Source organism: Argopecten irradians, unplaced genomic scaffold (genome assembly GCF_041381155.1).
Source record: "Argopecten irradians isolate NY unplaced genomic scaffold, Ai_NY scaffold_1120, whole genome shotgun sequence".
Lineage (NCBI taxonomy): Eukaryota > Metazoa > Mollusca > Bivalvia > Pectinida > Pectinidae > Argopecten > Argopecten irradians.
In genome coordinates this window covers 1,332-18,526 of record NW_027188587.1, presented here as the reverse complement: position 1 = coordinate 18,526, position 17,195 = coordinate 1,332, and the positions used below count along the sequence as shown (strand labels likewise).

The following is a 17,195-nucleotide window of genomic DNA, read 5'->3' as shown; positions in this document are numbered from 1 at the left end:
TCCAGTTTGCACAGCAGGTGGTTTTGTCTGTGGTTTTGTACTGCTGTGGCTGTGCATGGTTTTGGAGGTTGTTTTCTGTGGACCCGACTTGCAGGTCTTAGCATCAGTCATGTCTGGGATAAAATTGCCCCAATTAGGCTTATCAATCCAAGGCATGGACTGACGCATGTTTGACTGTGACACTGTCAACAGGCGTCTTTGCGCGAGTGATTTGTGCATAAGTGACTTCATTCAAGTTCTGAACACTCGACTATCCTCCTAGCTTCGGGGAAGGAGACACCTCGATTACTTTTTACCCATTATAATCTCCCTCTCCAGAGTCCAAGCAGGACATGTGCAAGCAGACGCAGCATAGTCACCTCCACAATTGACGCAGTGCCGGTCGATTCGTCTTTTTCGTCATAACCTTCACGGCAACAGTACTGACATACCATCTTCCGTCTACATTTGCTCTCAATGATGGTCTTACTTCGGGCAGTTACGGCACCTTCATTGGATTTGTGGATATAGACGTTAACAGTATAAACGCTGGTGTACGGCACCTCAATGGATTTTGAGATGTAGACGTTGATAGTATAACGCTGGTAACCAACAGTTACGCTCTGTGATAACGTTAGTGTAGCGAACGTCAATATGAAGGTGTGTGTTGGGACCAAGTTCCCACTTTTTTTCTGGCATTATACGTTTTACATTAGAGACAAGAATGTTCTCCTCTTGGAAGTATGACAGTATGTCGGCCTCATTGTCATTGCGCAAGGCTGGGCACCTGATTACCCCCTTGCTGCAATTCAATGACGAGTGTGATTTTACACACACATCTAGGCCGGAAAAACTGGTGGTTCCAAGGAGGTTATCCGCTTTGTTGCTTGCGGAAAACACTCTATGTGGAGATCACCCGATCCCAAAAGCTTGCCAGATTTGACATCGCCAGCAATGCCTTTGATGCTATTTCGTAATAATAGAGGCGATACACATGCAGTGGTCTTGCCACTCTTTGCAGAGGACATGACCAGAAACTGTGGGAATGTGTCTGTTGTACCATTTTTGTTTGTTGATTTGTGGTCGCTTCCTATTGGGGAATTTTGATTTTAGTTCATTTTTTAGAAGCCATCTTTCAAAGTTTATTACTATTCGCTATCTGTGTCCCAACCCACCTCGGAGCACAACAGGGGGGACACCTCATGCTGACACGGATATCCAGTGTCAAAGTGCCAGGGATACGCATGGATAGTATACTCGTAAGAATATTTCAAACAAGAAAAATTAAAATCAAGCTTGTGACAACACGCTCTCCAGATCAATAATAAATATTAGTCCTGTACACCAACAAGATCGATCAGAATTAAGACAGTTCAAATTAAACTCGCGATTGACCCTAAACCACTGACTTCTTTGAAATCTAGGAACCAAGGGCTCGGCATGACCAGCCGATTGTTAATACAGGGCCCATATTACCTCTCGTCTAACCGGAGTCTGAAGCCAAAGTGGTGCGGAGCAGAGTAACAAAAGGAAGAAAAAAAGAGCAAAACCTATTTTAACCTCCAGGACCTTCTTCTCCTGGGTACGAGATGCAAACCCACGGCAAATAGGTTGGCTCAAATTGGACCTACTGTGTGAAAGCCTTCGGCTACACTGATATCATTCGAACGCACATCACACCCCAAACGTGGTGCGCATCACCCCCTCCCCCCCCCGACAAAAAAAAATAAAAGTGGTACGCATCCGCAAGAGACCAGTGCACTCAGTCTCGGGACTTGGACCCAGCTATCATGGATACCTCACCAACACAGCTTAATAGGACCGGTATGATGTCTCGCGACAAGCTTAAGGTAGCTCCATACTTTTGGGAAAACCCATGTTTTTCATTTTGTTTTCTATAACAGGTCTTATTTTCTTGCATTTTGCATGTAGATTGCAAATCTGTAAAGATAATTGGGTGTTCTCGAACTTACTTTTTTGCTAATTTGCTGGCCGAAAATAGAAAAATTCATTAAATTTATGTTTTTCTGTAATATTATGGTGAATGTAGTTTCCGTCCTGTTAATGTTTTGCCCTAAAATTTCTAAACGATAGAAACAATATACAAAACTCTTGTATTTTTACAAATGCTAAAACTAATTTTTGTTATTTTCCAGGACCGTTTCTATAAGTAATTATCATGTTTTGCCATACTTTCGCCGTAAAAAATCAATGAATAGGCCAAAAAGGAAATGAAAACCCATGTCAATTTCACAATATTTGTATATGATATGCCCAAGATAATATATTTTTCAAATATCATATAAAAACATGGGGTCCTCGATCAAAATTTCACAATTTTGTAAGCTTGAAGTTTGTAACTACACAACCCTACCCCATTTCATCCAGTGCTGAGATAGGTCATATTTGACTATTTTTTTTGAAAATCATGCCGCAAAAAAAACATTCCACATCAGTTTATAATTATGTTTTGTGATAGTATATCTGGTTTATGTCTGTTTGTTTTCATGTTTTCCGAATTCCGGAATTTCGGTCCGGCCGGGTCCCCTCTTATCATTTATAGCGACGAACGGCACTTCCGGTGTTTGAAAATCCATTCCCATTTACGACAGGAACGCAAAAACCTCAGATATAGCATATAATTTTCACTTCACTGCTTTTATTTGATTTATTTATAGATTTTAAACATTAAATATTATATGTAGACAATTTTCAACTATTGAAAAAATATATCCAAGTGGGAAGTCGTGGCGTATCGGTAAACCATTCTGGAATTCAAAACAACCTCCGCAACTTCCGGTATAGCGTCAAATGAATTGGCGCGGTTTTCAAAAGTATGGACCTACCTTAAATTGAAACGAGACATCACACCGGTCTAAAAAAACATGTTTCGAAAAACTGCCAGATGGGTTACATACTAAAGGAACCTATTTCTCCTCATTTCATCTCCAACTTTACGGTAGCCCCAAGACATCTAGACAGGGAACAATGGATTGTCATTGTTAACTGCATTCCCGACTCTTTACATATACTAGATCACTGTGTATCTGATTAAGAAACATCATGACACTAAATATTGCGGCCACTAGCGGATGTAATTCTTAGGGTCAATTTTTCCTGAAACCTTATGTTCTAAAAATGCCATATACAAAGTTTTATGCTTTCTTCAAAAAATCTTTTTGCCAAACAATCCGCCTTTGCCGTGCCACTATAATGGAAACATCAACAGTAATTTTAATACAAAACATAACCATAAAAATATTTTTGATAATCATATCATCAAACTATGTTTTTTTTTTTTTTTTTTGCTAAATATGCATTTCCAATCTTTGGATTATTGAATGTTTAATATATAATATCTCAAACAATTGAACGTAACAAAAAGTACCAATAATCCTCTAAATTTTACAAATAGACGTCTTATTGTGGAACGTGTAAATTAATAGGGAATAGGGTGAAGTTGAAACATATTAATCGCATTGTACAACCAATGTATTTTGTTACAAAAAAATTATAATGAAACAACTAAATGCGAAACGCCAACATGTAAAACGCACTCCTGAGTGTGACATGTTTTGAAGGAACAATGGAACTCATATATTCCCTAGTGTAGAGTTATGGGAACAGGACCTAGTGTTCTCAAAATATGAAAAATCCGTTGTGTTCTAATACTATATTTCCAATTTGTATATCTATGGTAATTAATGAATTTAGTTTCATATTTATATAGGAAATTGCGACTAGGCCAGTTACACATCATTAAGTCTATCTCATATACCGAATATTTTAACTGCATAAAGTTATAAGCATAAGAAAAGGTATCTCTATGTGGATTTGTTAATATAGTTTTGGAATCTCAGTGGATTTCAACAGACACAAATAGTTTATCATTGATTGTTCACAAATATATGAATGCATTCTTTGTAATATTAAATTTCAAAACTAAAATTACTGCATTCATTTCATTTGCTCCTATTCATTATAATTGTTATATATTTGTAATGAAGGAGAATCGTTTGTATATGTACATGATAAAAGGTTATAACAAAACATTTGAAAAAAGAGCTGTTTGGTCATCTAGTTAAATATTTACATTTGTGTGACCTGAAACTGAGTCAACAAATCTACATTATCGACCCCATCGAAATGTTATACTTGTATCATATATTAAACATAACAAGAGTACACAGATACACATTGATATCACTTTCAAATTGCATTTTGTATTTTTAATTTGATATAATCCTCAAACCATACTCAGTGGAAATACTCATATTCATGTGTCTACCATTTGCACGATATTAATTATCTTTCATTAGCCAGTGCAAAATTCAAATTTTCGCTACTGCTAATTAAAAGGCAAATATTAAAACATTTTGGTATAACATTATTATACAAATTTGCAACATTTGTAATCAGTTATCGTACATGTATGCACAGCCGTGGAACAGCCGCCACTCAGTTTTCTCGTCACCATGGCACACAACACAAAATATAGTTTCGAAAATAGCTTCATTATTTTGGACTGTATTACGATAAAAAAACAAAAACGATTTTGAAGTATTTTGTTTACGTATAAATACTTATTGTATTAAATTTTATCAATTGTCGTGTGTGTTTGAAAATGCATTGTTACCTCCATGTGTACCCTTTCTACCACGTCCATTTGATCCATCATATCGGATGGCCCTATAATGAAATGACTATTCGCTATCCTTTGAAACATAAGTTCTAATTGGTTCCTAATTTACTCAGTGGAAATACTCTTTTAATGGTCTCTTCCAACATCAAGTATAGGATATAAATATCGTTGTCGTGATTCGAATCATGATCGAAATATGGTCTGTCTTCTCGAGGCGGCAGGTACAAAAAAAGCGGCAGCAAATTATCATTTCTGTTTGTTTATCAAACACTTTCCGTACACATGTTTTACACTGCGTTGTTCAGCGGTCCATGAGATCTTGAAAAAACATCATCGGAGGTAGATAGAAAGAGACTGGGGTTGCTGATATTTCCCTGGTTACATCACCCATCTGGGGCTCCTTTCGGTTTTAGTTTTCTCCGTATTTTTTTCATTCTTGTTTGAGTCTTGAAATGCGTGTATACACTCCCGGTGATAGTTATCTCAACCTTCTTTACATCAATATGCACATTTACTGCATACAACGGCAAATATGGCAAAAATACTACACCGTGGCTATATAGCTGCCAAATACACGACTGTATCTATCGCGTGACGTCAAAATATTATAAAGTTTATTAAAGTCAAAATCATGGCGTTAGTATCTCGTATCACAGTATATATAATTATTTTTACTCGGGCACATCTTTACAATAACTCGGAAATCTCAGACCTGGTCCGATCTATTCTGATCTGTACGGGTATCGTCGATGTCGATCATGTGATGCAACTCGGATTTCCGATATTTACATTTTAAACATGAAATTGACCGCTATTAAAATGCATGTTATTTCTATCTGAATGGAATTTTTTTCCTTTTATGGATCTGAAGCATCATAAATGTACATCCATATTCATACAGTAAATGTTTTAGGATAGTCTGTTAGAATGAAAATTACATGAAATATCACTTTAAAAGCCCAATGTAATGTATTAAAGTATAAAAGCCTTTGAACCCTGAATGACATTAATTTTATCTAAATACAACAAACATGCACTTGAGGTAATATCCTCTTCAATCTTCCGAATATTGTCCTGTTTGTGTTCTACAAGACATCACATATGGAATAGTTTATTACTTTCGGTGGTATAGATTTTCTAACAAAACCTAAGAATGAGCATCTGTATTTTTATATTGATATTTTTTGTATAATATTTTTTTTTTACATTTTAATATCAATTATTTTCGACGACTTTTTTTTTTTACTGAAAGCTTATGGCCCACGGGGATTATATTATTTTAATGACGGAATATAAGACTTAATAGTTTATGTATTTTTGATTAATATAAGTATTCATTTGTACCATTCTATAATGGATTTCTAGTGATAAACTCAACAAAAAAAATGTTTAACGTTCTTTAATACCAGAAAATTCTAAATTTATTTGTACTTATTGTTGTGTACCGTAACAATTTATAACGTATGTGACACACGATCCGATGTGTTATGATAAAATGACTACAAACTCTTGATTAATCTACTAACCTGAAATTGGGAACCAAAAGTGTCGCCTCCCTATTCTTATCCCGGGTTTCCATCGTTCGACTGACATATACGATGACATTAAGAGGTCAAATATTTTTAAATTTATGGTAACTAATAAATCCCTTGAAATCGACTTTATATATCATTCGTTATTAATACCTTCTTGCGTAACCTTCAAACGAATATTTTTATTTTTTTGTTTAACTAATATATTTTTGACTAAAAAGCGTATCCTCTAAAATGTCGTTAAAATGCCTTAGTTATGGAATAAGATGGCTGATGTTTTTATAAGATATATTTTGTAAAATAAAGATACATAATATCTGATCCGAATTTTTTTCTTTATATCAGATATATCTTATATATAGATTGTTATCTGAGTGTCTATGTGATATGGAATTTATCAATGATTTCAATAATTTGATATGCTACGAGCCTTTATGTGACGTCATAATAGTGTTATTACACATGTGCCTTACGATATTTATGATATGGCCGTATTACATGGCTAGACGGACCAGTTATGTGATAAAATATATAAAAACATCGATGGAACGATCACTAGAGTATAACAAATATCATGACATAAACATAACATTCCAAATTGAATGTTTAAAACATATTACTTAACCACTAACCTGATATTGGCCTCCCTTCTATCTTCGGAACTTCGTCTGAAAAGAAAATCACAAATGGAATAAAACTATTTCCATAAGCATCAAATACCCGTCCCTATTGTATAGATTGTGGAAGGCAACATTATTACGTCAAATTTGTTCGTGGAAAAAATCCTATAGAAGCTCTGTGTCAGGTCCTTTACCGAGAGGGGCTAGAGTCGGTATTAGCTAATATCATACTAAACAAAAATTACCTTAAACTGTTTGATAAAACCAAGTCTTGTAGTCAAGTATAAAGAGCAACAATTTTGTCTTTTCAAAAGAGTAATATAGTTCCAATAGCTTCAGGAATGTCTTACCCAGTCGCAAACTGTAGACTGTGTGGAACAGATTTGCCATTAAATCTGTTTTCCAGAGACTTTAACTGTAGAACTGCTGACTTACTGATACTATTTACATTGAACTGTATACAGAAACGTAGTAAGGTGTGCATCTTTTACAAATGATAATAATAAAAACCAAAACAATAAATATTACATTAATTTATTATTTACATTAATATGCACATGTACTGCCTAAAACGGCAAATATAGCAAAAAACTGCACCGTGGCTATGGAGCTGCCAAATACACGACTGTATCTATTGTGTGACGTCACAACATTTAAGTTTTATCAAAGTCAAATTCATGGCGTTAGCATCTCATGTATCAAAGTATATATATTACTTTTAATCGGGCACATGTTTACAATAACTCGGAAATCTCAGACCTGGTCCGATATATTCTGATCTGTGCGGGTATCGCCGATGTCGATCATGTGATGCAACTCGGATTCCGGATATTACCCAATCATTTTAAATATGAAATTGGCCGCTTTCAAAATGCATGATATTTCTATCTGAATGGAATATTGTCCCTTTTATGGATCTGAAGCATCATATATATACATCCATATTCACACAGTTAATGGTTTGGGAGAGTCTGAAGGAGAGTGAAAATTACATGAAATATCACTTTAAAGCCATTGTAATGTATAAAAGTATTTAAGCCTTTGGAGCTAGCGACAACCCTGAATGAAATCAAATGGATTTAATCTAATATAACAAAATCTGCAATTGGGGTAAAATGAATATCCTCTTCAATCTTTCGAATAGTGTCCTGTTTGTGCTCTACAAGACATCACATATGGAATACAAAATGTAGTTTATTATTTTCGGTGGTATAGATTTCCTAACAAAACCTAAGAATGAACATCTGTATTTTTATAATGATATTTTTTGTATAATATTTTTTTTTTACATTTTAATATCAATTATTTTCGACGACTGTTTTTTTACTGAAAGCATATATAAGATATATTTTTTAAATGTGAATGCGTCTTAAGTTAAGTGTCTTGGTTAATATAAGTCTTCCTTTGTTACATCTATATTTTTTCTAGTGGAAACTCAACAAAAACATGTTTAACGTCTTTAAATCAGAAAATTAAATTTATTTGTACTTATTGTTTGTACCGACATTGATAACGTATGTACCCACGATCCGATTTGTAATGATAAATGACAACAACTCTTGCTTAAACTACTAACCTGAACATGGAACAAATTGTCCTCCCTCTTCTATCCCCGGGGTTTCATCGTTTGAATGACCTATACGAAAACATAAAGAAGTCAATCATTTTTAAATTATGGTACTAAAATCCATAAAATAGATATATATATAATCAACGCCTTATAAAACGTACCGTTGCTGTAATAGTACTTTTGCGTACCTTTAGCGACTTTTTAATTATTTTGTTTACAAATATATTATGATAAAAGTACATATCCTCTAACAAGAGGCCCATGGGCCTTAACGGTCACCTGGGTTAGAATATATAATGAAACAAATTAAAGACATATAATCACTATATGCTGGGCCTTGAATTTGGCAGTGATTTAAAAAGGTGGTGTTCAAGCTAATGTTAAAAATCCCATATAAACTGCCCACAGCCCAGATTTCTTGAAACTTTGAATATTGAAAGTACTACTAGTTGTCCCTTTAAAATGACACTTCTTTTTCCTTTTGTGATTTTAAAAAGGCCCAAAGGACCTGAATTCTTTGTAGTCATTTTCATTAAAACTACCTGCACAAACATGCCAAAAAAGGTTAGGCTTTATTAAATTTTCTACATTTTTTATTCATAAATCATTTGAGTAGATCGTATACTTTATATTTAAGTCAATTCTTTTAGATTTTTAACGGAAATTTCGTTTGAAATAATATGTTTTACGAAAAAGTAACACTTTTTGGGAAAAAAAACGAAAACGAAACATTGCTCTTTGTCATCTCATTTCACCCTGTTACTGGTTTTGTCCACAATTTTACCCCCATTTAAAAATACTCCCATGACATTTTCTGTCTATGTGTAAATTAGGTTCAAAATTAAAATCCGGGAAAACTGTTTTTGAGTGACTTAAAAGTAGAGAATGCATGTAGCAACGGACCACTTTTTTGTTAGTATACCTAGTTATACATTTCCAGTTTATGATCCCAGAGTCCGATATAAGTGAAAATCAGTGTAAAGTAATAATTTTTGATGCTAAACATCATGGTAACACCTTTTAAAATATTGGTTGCCATGGTACAAAACGGAGGCCTCTGATTAGCTGAAATTTAAATGATGACAGAATTAAGTGAAATTGGTATATATAAGTAACGAGGTATGCTGAATAACATGGTAACACTTTCAAAAAAGATTGGTTGCCATAGAAACATAATAGAGGCCTCTGATTGGTTGAAATTTAGATATTGTCAGATTTAAGTGAAAATTTGTATATATTGGTTATAAAATATGCTGAATAACATGGAATCCCTTTTTAAAAGATTGGTTGCCATGGACACAAAATGGAGGTCTCTGATTGGTTGAAATTTAGATATTATTAGATATTAGTGAAAATTGGTATATATGGGTTATGGGGTATGCCGAATGAGTAACAGTTTTAAATACATTGTTGCCATTGGTTCGAAATAAAAGCCGTCTGATTACTCAAAATTAAGATTGTAGCCTTTGTGGTGCTGGTATTATTTTTAAATTATACATATTTCATTTGAAAATCAAATGTAATTCTGTTTTCGTCTTTAATCATTTTTAATTCAATTTAAATAATTTTTATCTACATAAGAGAGACGGATAATCTTAGTTTGTATCTTTTGCGTTTAAGTTGCTGACAAAAATATATTTCTTTCCAATAATTATTTGATTTCTGATATGAAAAGAGAAACTATTTGTTTCACCTAAGAGCATATCTTGTTGTTAGGCTTTTTTGTACTGTTAGGGAAGATGCATGAATAAAAATGCAATAATTTTAGAGTACATATGTTAGTTAACAGAAAATTCTATCACTAACAGTTTTTTTATTATGGTGATTATGATCAATTTTCAATTTATGGTCAATTAGGGCAAATATTGATTTTTAGGTAATTCCCCTCGCTACATTTCAGCCTATGAAATGCTATTTTCCCGGATTTCAATTTTTTAAAGTATCTGTTCTAAGATTATACCTATAGCATGTTTTTAAAATGGTTTAAAAGTGTGGACAAAATCGATAATATGCCAAATAGTTTGAGCAAACCCAATATCCTCAATTTTATCCTGACACAAATTTGAGGTTATTTTGCTTCAAAATCAAATTGGTCGTAAAAATAATTCGTAAATATCATTATAAATGGATATGGAATAAAGAATGAAGTATATTTTATTAACAAAAATAATTTAAAAATATGTTCAAAAGATGGACATAAGGGGTCCCCTTGCCACATACCCAAAGTAATTTTAGAAAAAATCATTTTAGGCCCTTTATGCCTTTTTAAAACTTACAAAATAAATAAAACGCACATAAAAAGTAGTTATATACCTAGACCATTAACACTGCACAATTTGAAAAAAAATCGGCGCGTGGGCGGATTTTGCAACCCCACTTATGACTTTTTAGACTGTGAAGAGTATTTGCTTCCATCAAACCTGTGAACTAAGAAGTATTTATTAAAATTTTAATCATTTTGACCCTGTTTGGTCCTGTACCTCTGGTCCCCCAGGGGGTCATCAAGGACTGATATAATGTTAAAATGCTATATCTTAGGCTAATGATTTTAATCAAGTTTGACTAATTTCCTATAAAATTGGGCAAATAATGTTCACAAATATGTTTTTCCTATATAAACTAAAGTAAACTTGACCCCTCCCCCGGGGGGTAACATGAGACCCTTGGGTCATATAATTCACAATTTTTATAACACACCTTAAGACCTTTCCTTTCAGATCTACATATATAATTATTTAATTCTACTATTTCCAGAATTTTAGAAGATTTTTGAAGTTTAAGCCTATTTGACCCTATTTTAGCCCCGCCCCTCTGCCCCCAGGGGGTCGGCCAGGACCAATATGGATAAGACATTAAAATGATATCTCAGGCTAATAATTCTAACCCAGTTTAACTCATTCCTATGAAAATTGAGCATAAAATGCTCATTTATGTGTTTTTCCTATATAAACTATAGTAAAATTGACCCCCTCCCCAGAGGGAAACGTGAGACCCTAGGGTCATATAATTCACAATTTGTGAAAAATGAGCTTAAGACCTTTCTATCTATGAATTGTATTTGATTCTACCATTTCCAGAATTTCGAAAGAAGATTTTTGAAGTTTTAGGCTATTTGACCCCTTTTGACCCCGCCCCTCAGGCCCCTGGGGGTCAGCCATAGAAAATTTGTTAGTAGGAATTAATGGCCATTTCGTACTCATAATTCTGACATCATTTGACTCATTTCCTATTACAAATGACCAAATAATGCTCAAAAATGTGTTTTCCCTATATAAATTATAGTAAACTTAACCCCTTCCCCAGGGGGAAACCAGAGACCCCCGGGTCATATAATTCACATTTTTTTGTAAAGGACCTTAAGACCTTTCTATCTATGAAGAGTGTTTGATTCTACCACATCTGTGAGTAGAGAAGAAGATTTTTGAAATTTTACTCTCAATTTTACCCCTTTTGCCCCCTTCCACAGCCCCCTGGGGGTGGGGACCATATAATTCACAATTTTTATTGGCCTTATGCCTTAGAAGGTTTGTGCAAAATTTCATTGAAATTCCTTCAGCAGTTTTGGAGAAGAAGTCGAAAATGTAATTTGTTTACGGACATACGACGCACGACGGACGACGGTCGACGGACAAAAGGCGATTAGAAAAGGCGATTAGAAAACCGCCCGCCTGCTCCTGGGGCTCAGACAAAACTTATTTATACAACAATGTGTTAACTTATACCCAATGATGGTTTACACATAATCTAGTTGTGATCCACTGAAGGGTAAAGGGGAGATGTATGATTTTTTCAGCTGAATTACCCCTTTTTTGCCCGCCTCTCTGTCTAGGATCAACCCTGTTATAAACAATTTAATTATCTAGTATCAATGATATTCAAAACAAAAGTGTTAGTGATTCGCAATGGAGTTAAGGAGAAGTTGGATTTTTAATAGAATAGCGCGATCCACGGTGGACGATAAAACACAATGACTACAGGTCACCATGACTCTCGAGTAAGATGAGCTTAAGGTCCAGATGCTTTCCAATATTATTTATCCTTTATAGCTTACTGTAGTGAGATTAAAATGCTGTTTACTATTGACACAATGTCTTATGTTTATGTTACAATCTAAATAAAAAGTAAATCTATTTAACCCATTTGAAAATCATTATTAATAATACATACTGTCTACATATATACGTAGAAATGCTGGCGGGCTTTCACCTTCTCCTTTTCCGTTTACACCTCGACACATATAAAGTCCTTCATCATAACGATCTGTGTTGTTTATCACTAGAGACGGTGACTCAGTCGACCCACCAAAGTACTTATCGTTGTCTACTTCTATGGCACTTTCTTGTCCGTCCTCCTTGTTGATTCGATACCATTTTACCGAAGTAACTGGTTCCGACGATAATATCGTGCACCTCAAGACGGCAATTTCCCCAGCAATCACCACATATCCGCTCTGGGCAATGCTCACTATAGGTACAGCAGACCCGATATTATCTATGAAAGGAGTAAACAACTCGTTCAATTGAAGGTTTATTAAAAAGGTAGTATGAATGCAAGAATGAAGCAGCACTATCACTTGTAATGTATCCCTGAAAATAAAGTCATAACATTTAAACTTGGGCCAGGGAATTGATGAAAGACCTGGAACGAATCACAACATAATCCACGGGCAAAATATCCAAAATAAATGTCAAATGGCAACACCTTTATTTGTAACCGCAATTTGAAGATAGTTGAAAATGGGGGCAAAATCACAAGAAAATACGAAATTACGAGAAAAAAATGAAATAAAAAATATTTAAAAAAATGAGTCTATTTATCTTTTGAGTTAAATATGTTCGGAAAGATGGAAAATTATGGAAACATATCAAAAACCATTCTCACGAACCAATTATGTTAAAAATAAATTATATGTTGTAACATTAATGTAAACCCTTTAATATGTTTAACATATTATAAAGTCCAGGGGCCTGTGCTATCGTCACATCAATGTTGTCAAGTAGGGGTGTATGACAGGGTTCCCTTTTTAATCCAAAACGGTATCAAAATAATGTCTTATGTCGTCAAACTGTATTATTTTCTGAAGAGTAGAGTTGACAGGCATATGCAGCATCGTGCCACGTACCCAGTCGGTAAAGAACCTCTTAGTGCTTAGTAAATTTCATGTCGGAAGTTTCGGTCATCAATGCCTTTCCGATTTACAGGAACACACCAGGTGTACAGCTACCAAATGCGAGATACTCTCTTCTGGACTTCCGTATGGAACTGACCAAGGAAGTTATTGGAGGATTTTCCTCATCTAAGTGAGGTCGGGTTGTACCAAACTTGGTGTACCTATTAAACATGTGGGAAAGAGGAGGAAGGACACTGTGTATGTATGTTCTGTGTGTCAGATACACCTCTGTGAAGGTGCCTGTTTCCAGTTCTACCATTATGTTAAGTAGCTACGCACACAATGTCTTATTGTATTCAGTTTCACTATTAAATAAATTCATGTAAAATATTATATTGCCACCAGGATTTTAACATAAACAATGTTCATACATGTACATGCTTTTATTCTAAATAGTCAGTTGAATTGTATAACCGTTAGTGGTAGCTATACGGTGACTTACAATTGGCAATTGCTTGAATGTTATTACAACTGTATATTAGTAACTACAATAAGTACACTTTTAGCGTAATTCAATTCAAGTTATTCAGATGTACAAAATCGGTCAGAAGTACATATGAAATGTTCAAATTATAGATAGAAAACTGATTTTTTCTGCAAGCCCTATACAAAACCAATACAAACACATTTATTTGTGAGAGTTTGTTTTTCATGATTTAGTTTTGGCTTAGTTGTTATCATTCCATGGGTAACTTCCTCATAAACAATTTAGATATGAACTTGTACTTTTACTATTTTGTATCGTAGTTTGAATTCAACATGCATTTTATATCATTTATTACTAAAAACAAAAAGTATTTGAATTTCATCTAGACATAACAGACATCACTATTTATATGGCAATTGTCACCAAATGCATTTGATATCTGTTCTATTTATAGTATTTAGATTAAACATAACAACGGTAATATAGTAAAAATATACATGTATGCATAATTAGAAGCATCAGTTTAATATGAACAATGCATACATAAATGGTGTTTTCATACAAAATGTTGCCCCAAAGTTGTTAAAATGCATTTCATTCCTTTTTTATTACTTTCAGTATTCTTTAAAAATCATATGCAGTTTGAGTGCCAAATATTTCCTAAAAAGTTGGTTTATTTCTAATTCTATTTAAATTTGAGAAAAAACGAGAACAGGTAAAATTGTCTTTATGAGTTCATAATATGGCAAGGTCTATTTTTAGTCACATTGCATTATTATATCAATATGGCCATGGATCTTACATTGTCAATATTGATATCTAATCAAATACTCATTTGTAAAGCTTAATATAATTTCAAATTGATTTTTTAGTGATATTTTTGTAGAAAGAAGTAGGTTTTACACAAACAAAGTTTCAAAACGTTTGGGTATATTTTCACTACATTATAAACTGTTTTGCATTTGAAGTAGCTTTACTAACATTTTCTGTTCTAATACTGCAGTGATTGCAGTGAAGAGAGCGATTACAATGAGATTGTGTCATTACATGTGGCTTGAGAGATTACAGGGGCCATTTGTTACAAACCTAGTTCAGTTATATACATGGTTATACTAATAAATTTATATGGTATAAACACTTCACACATCTGATGGAAGACTCATCACGTTTACATATATTGCTTTAGATTCTAAATCTGATTGGGTCGGGCAACTAATTAATGTGTCAATTTAGACATATCATATTCAAATATTTCTTAAATCTTTCAAAAACAGTAATTGAATATAACAGTTTTGGATGATGAAAAACAATTAAAAAGATCGTCAAATTTTAATCTTATCTCTATTATCAATAATCATATTGATGTCAGTATTATTTGGTAATTAGATCATTCAAAAATTTCAATCTATACAACGGTCCTAGAGTCTAATAACACGAGGAAAAATATAACCATATTATCTGCTTACCACCCAATGGCGTATTTACTTCGATACGTGTAGAATCTTTTCGGATCGATAGAACATTTCCCTTTTCGTCAGTTAAACTAATTGACCCGTCGTTTATACCGGAACGGAATCGGTCAGCCAACACTATTGCAGTCAATTCCGATGGTGAAGAAGCACCAGTTATTTCAAAGGATACAATTATACAACCTGCAAAAAATAACCACAATATCATATACCTGCTTTATCGTTAAACTAAGATAAATAGACCTTTCTCAAATTATATGCATGCCTGACATTCCTAATTCAGATCGAGGCTTAGTGAGCACGAGCACCGTAGCAACGTATATTCAATTAATGCAATATATCTTACAAAACAAACCACATTGCTGTTCAATGTCATAAAAATTGGATTAATTGCTCATTTTCATCAAATTTTTAATACTGAAGTATCATACTGAAGTGTAAAAGAAGGTTGGTTAGATCAACATAGGCAGAGAAAAAGTCCATAATGTTGAAGAACATTGTAGATTTATCTGTATAACATTACATTATATTTACACTTGCTAGGCGTGTTCACTATACGCAAGTACTAGCCGATTTTGTTTACCATAACTGCATGGTAACATTGAACTTTGAACTTGCGTATGAAAATGTTCTATGCAAAGTAAAGGGACTACTTTTTTTTTAAAAGAAACACATGGCTTTGTTTACATTTTGACGCAACATTACGTGTATATTGTTGTTTTTTCATAGAAATTTGGAAAAATATGAACAATACATATATGTTTTATATTTATACATGATACAAACATTTTTAAATTAACAATTGTATAAAGAAACGGGGGAAAATATCCCGACCGGGGCGACGTGCAGTGCTTTCATTTTTGTTAAAAATGATGGATGTCAAATGTAAACATTACCTCTGTGTCTGTGTTCGTCCTACGATCAAGTCTTTGGGATGGACGGGCGTGAGACCCTCTGACAGAGGTCAGTTATAAACATATCCCCTTGTCTCTGTTCTTTGAGAATTTAATCGTGTGTATTATAAAACATGCACCGCTAGTAATCCACGTGTTGACAGTTACGCGTCAACACAGCTACATTATATCCATCGAACACAAGTGAAGTTATTCAATCTATCGATGGCAATGGATCTAAGCGTAGATTATATAATCACATGGCTCCCAAGGATGTAATATCGTCAAGTCAGACGACAATCTCAAACACATTGAGCTACTTGAAAACCGGTTTTTGACAACTTGGCAAACTCCAGTGTGTAAGCGTGCGTCAGCTTCGCCTCGCTGCACACATGTACAACGGTCACCGAATTCACACATGTGGCCGAGTACAAATACTTTATGTTATTACGCTATATATTAACTTTTAGCAAAATTGAATATATATTTAAAAACCTGATCTGATTAAATAAAATTGTCTCATAAACTTACTTTGTTTGTCATGTTTATTTAACACTAAAATATTGAACTTTTTTGTCGTCGCGCGGATGAATAATTCTATCTTACGTGAGGCGTCATAATTCGCTGTTCAATTGAGTAAGCTCCTCCCACTTTTGACCGACTTTTATTGAATAATTACGTCACTTTCAAATGACAATTTTATTGCATAAAGTATCAATAAAAAGTCGTGTGAGTGTAAATATAGGGATTGGATTGCGCTTTTATGTTAACCATGCTTGTATGGAGCAATTCCTCCAAGAATATATTCAATATGGGGCGCTAACGCGCCCCATAGAATATATTCTTAGAGGAATTGCTCCATACAAGCATGGTTAACATAAAAGCGCAATCCA

General features: G+C 33.9%; 1 protein-coding gene across 1 annotated transcript; it reads right to left on the bottom strand.

The window, feature by feature from the left end:
• Positions 1-818: 818 nt before the first annotated feature.
• LOC138313962 (uncharacterized) lies at positions 819-15,592 on the bottom strand (the record flags this gene model as incomplete). The annotated part of the gene is made up of 5 exons (XM_069254188.1): positions 819-1,069; positions 6,786-6,821; positions 8,350-8,409; positions 12,511-12,834; positions 15,407-15,592. Coding segments are annotated over 5 exons (857 nt in total), but the record flags the coding sequence as incomplete, so codon positions are not given.
• Between the last annotated feature and the right edge of the window lie 1,603 nt (positions 15,593-17,195).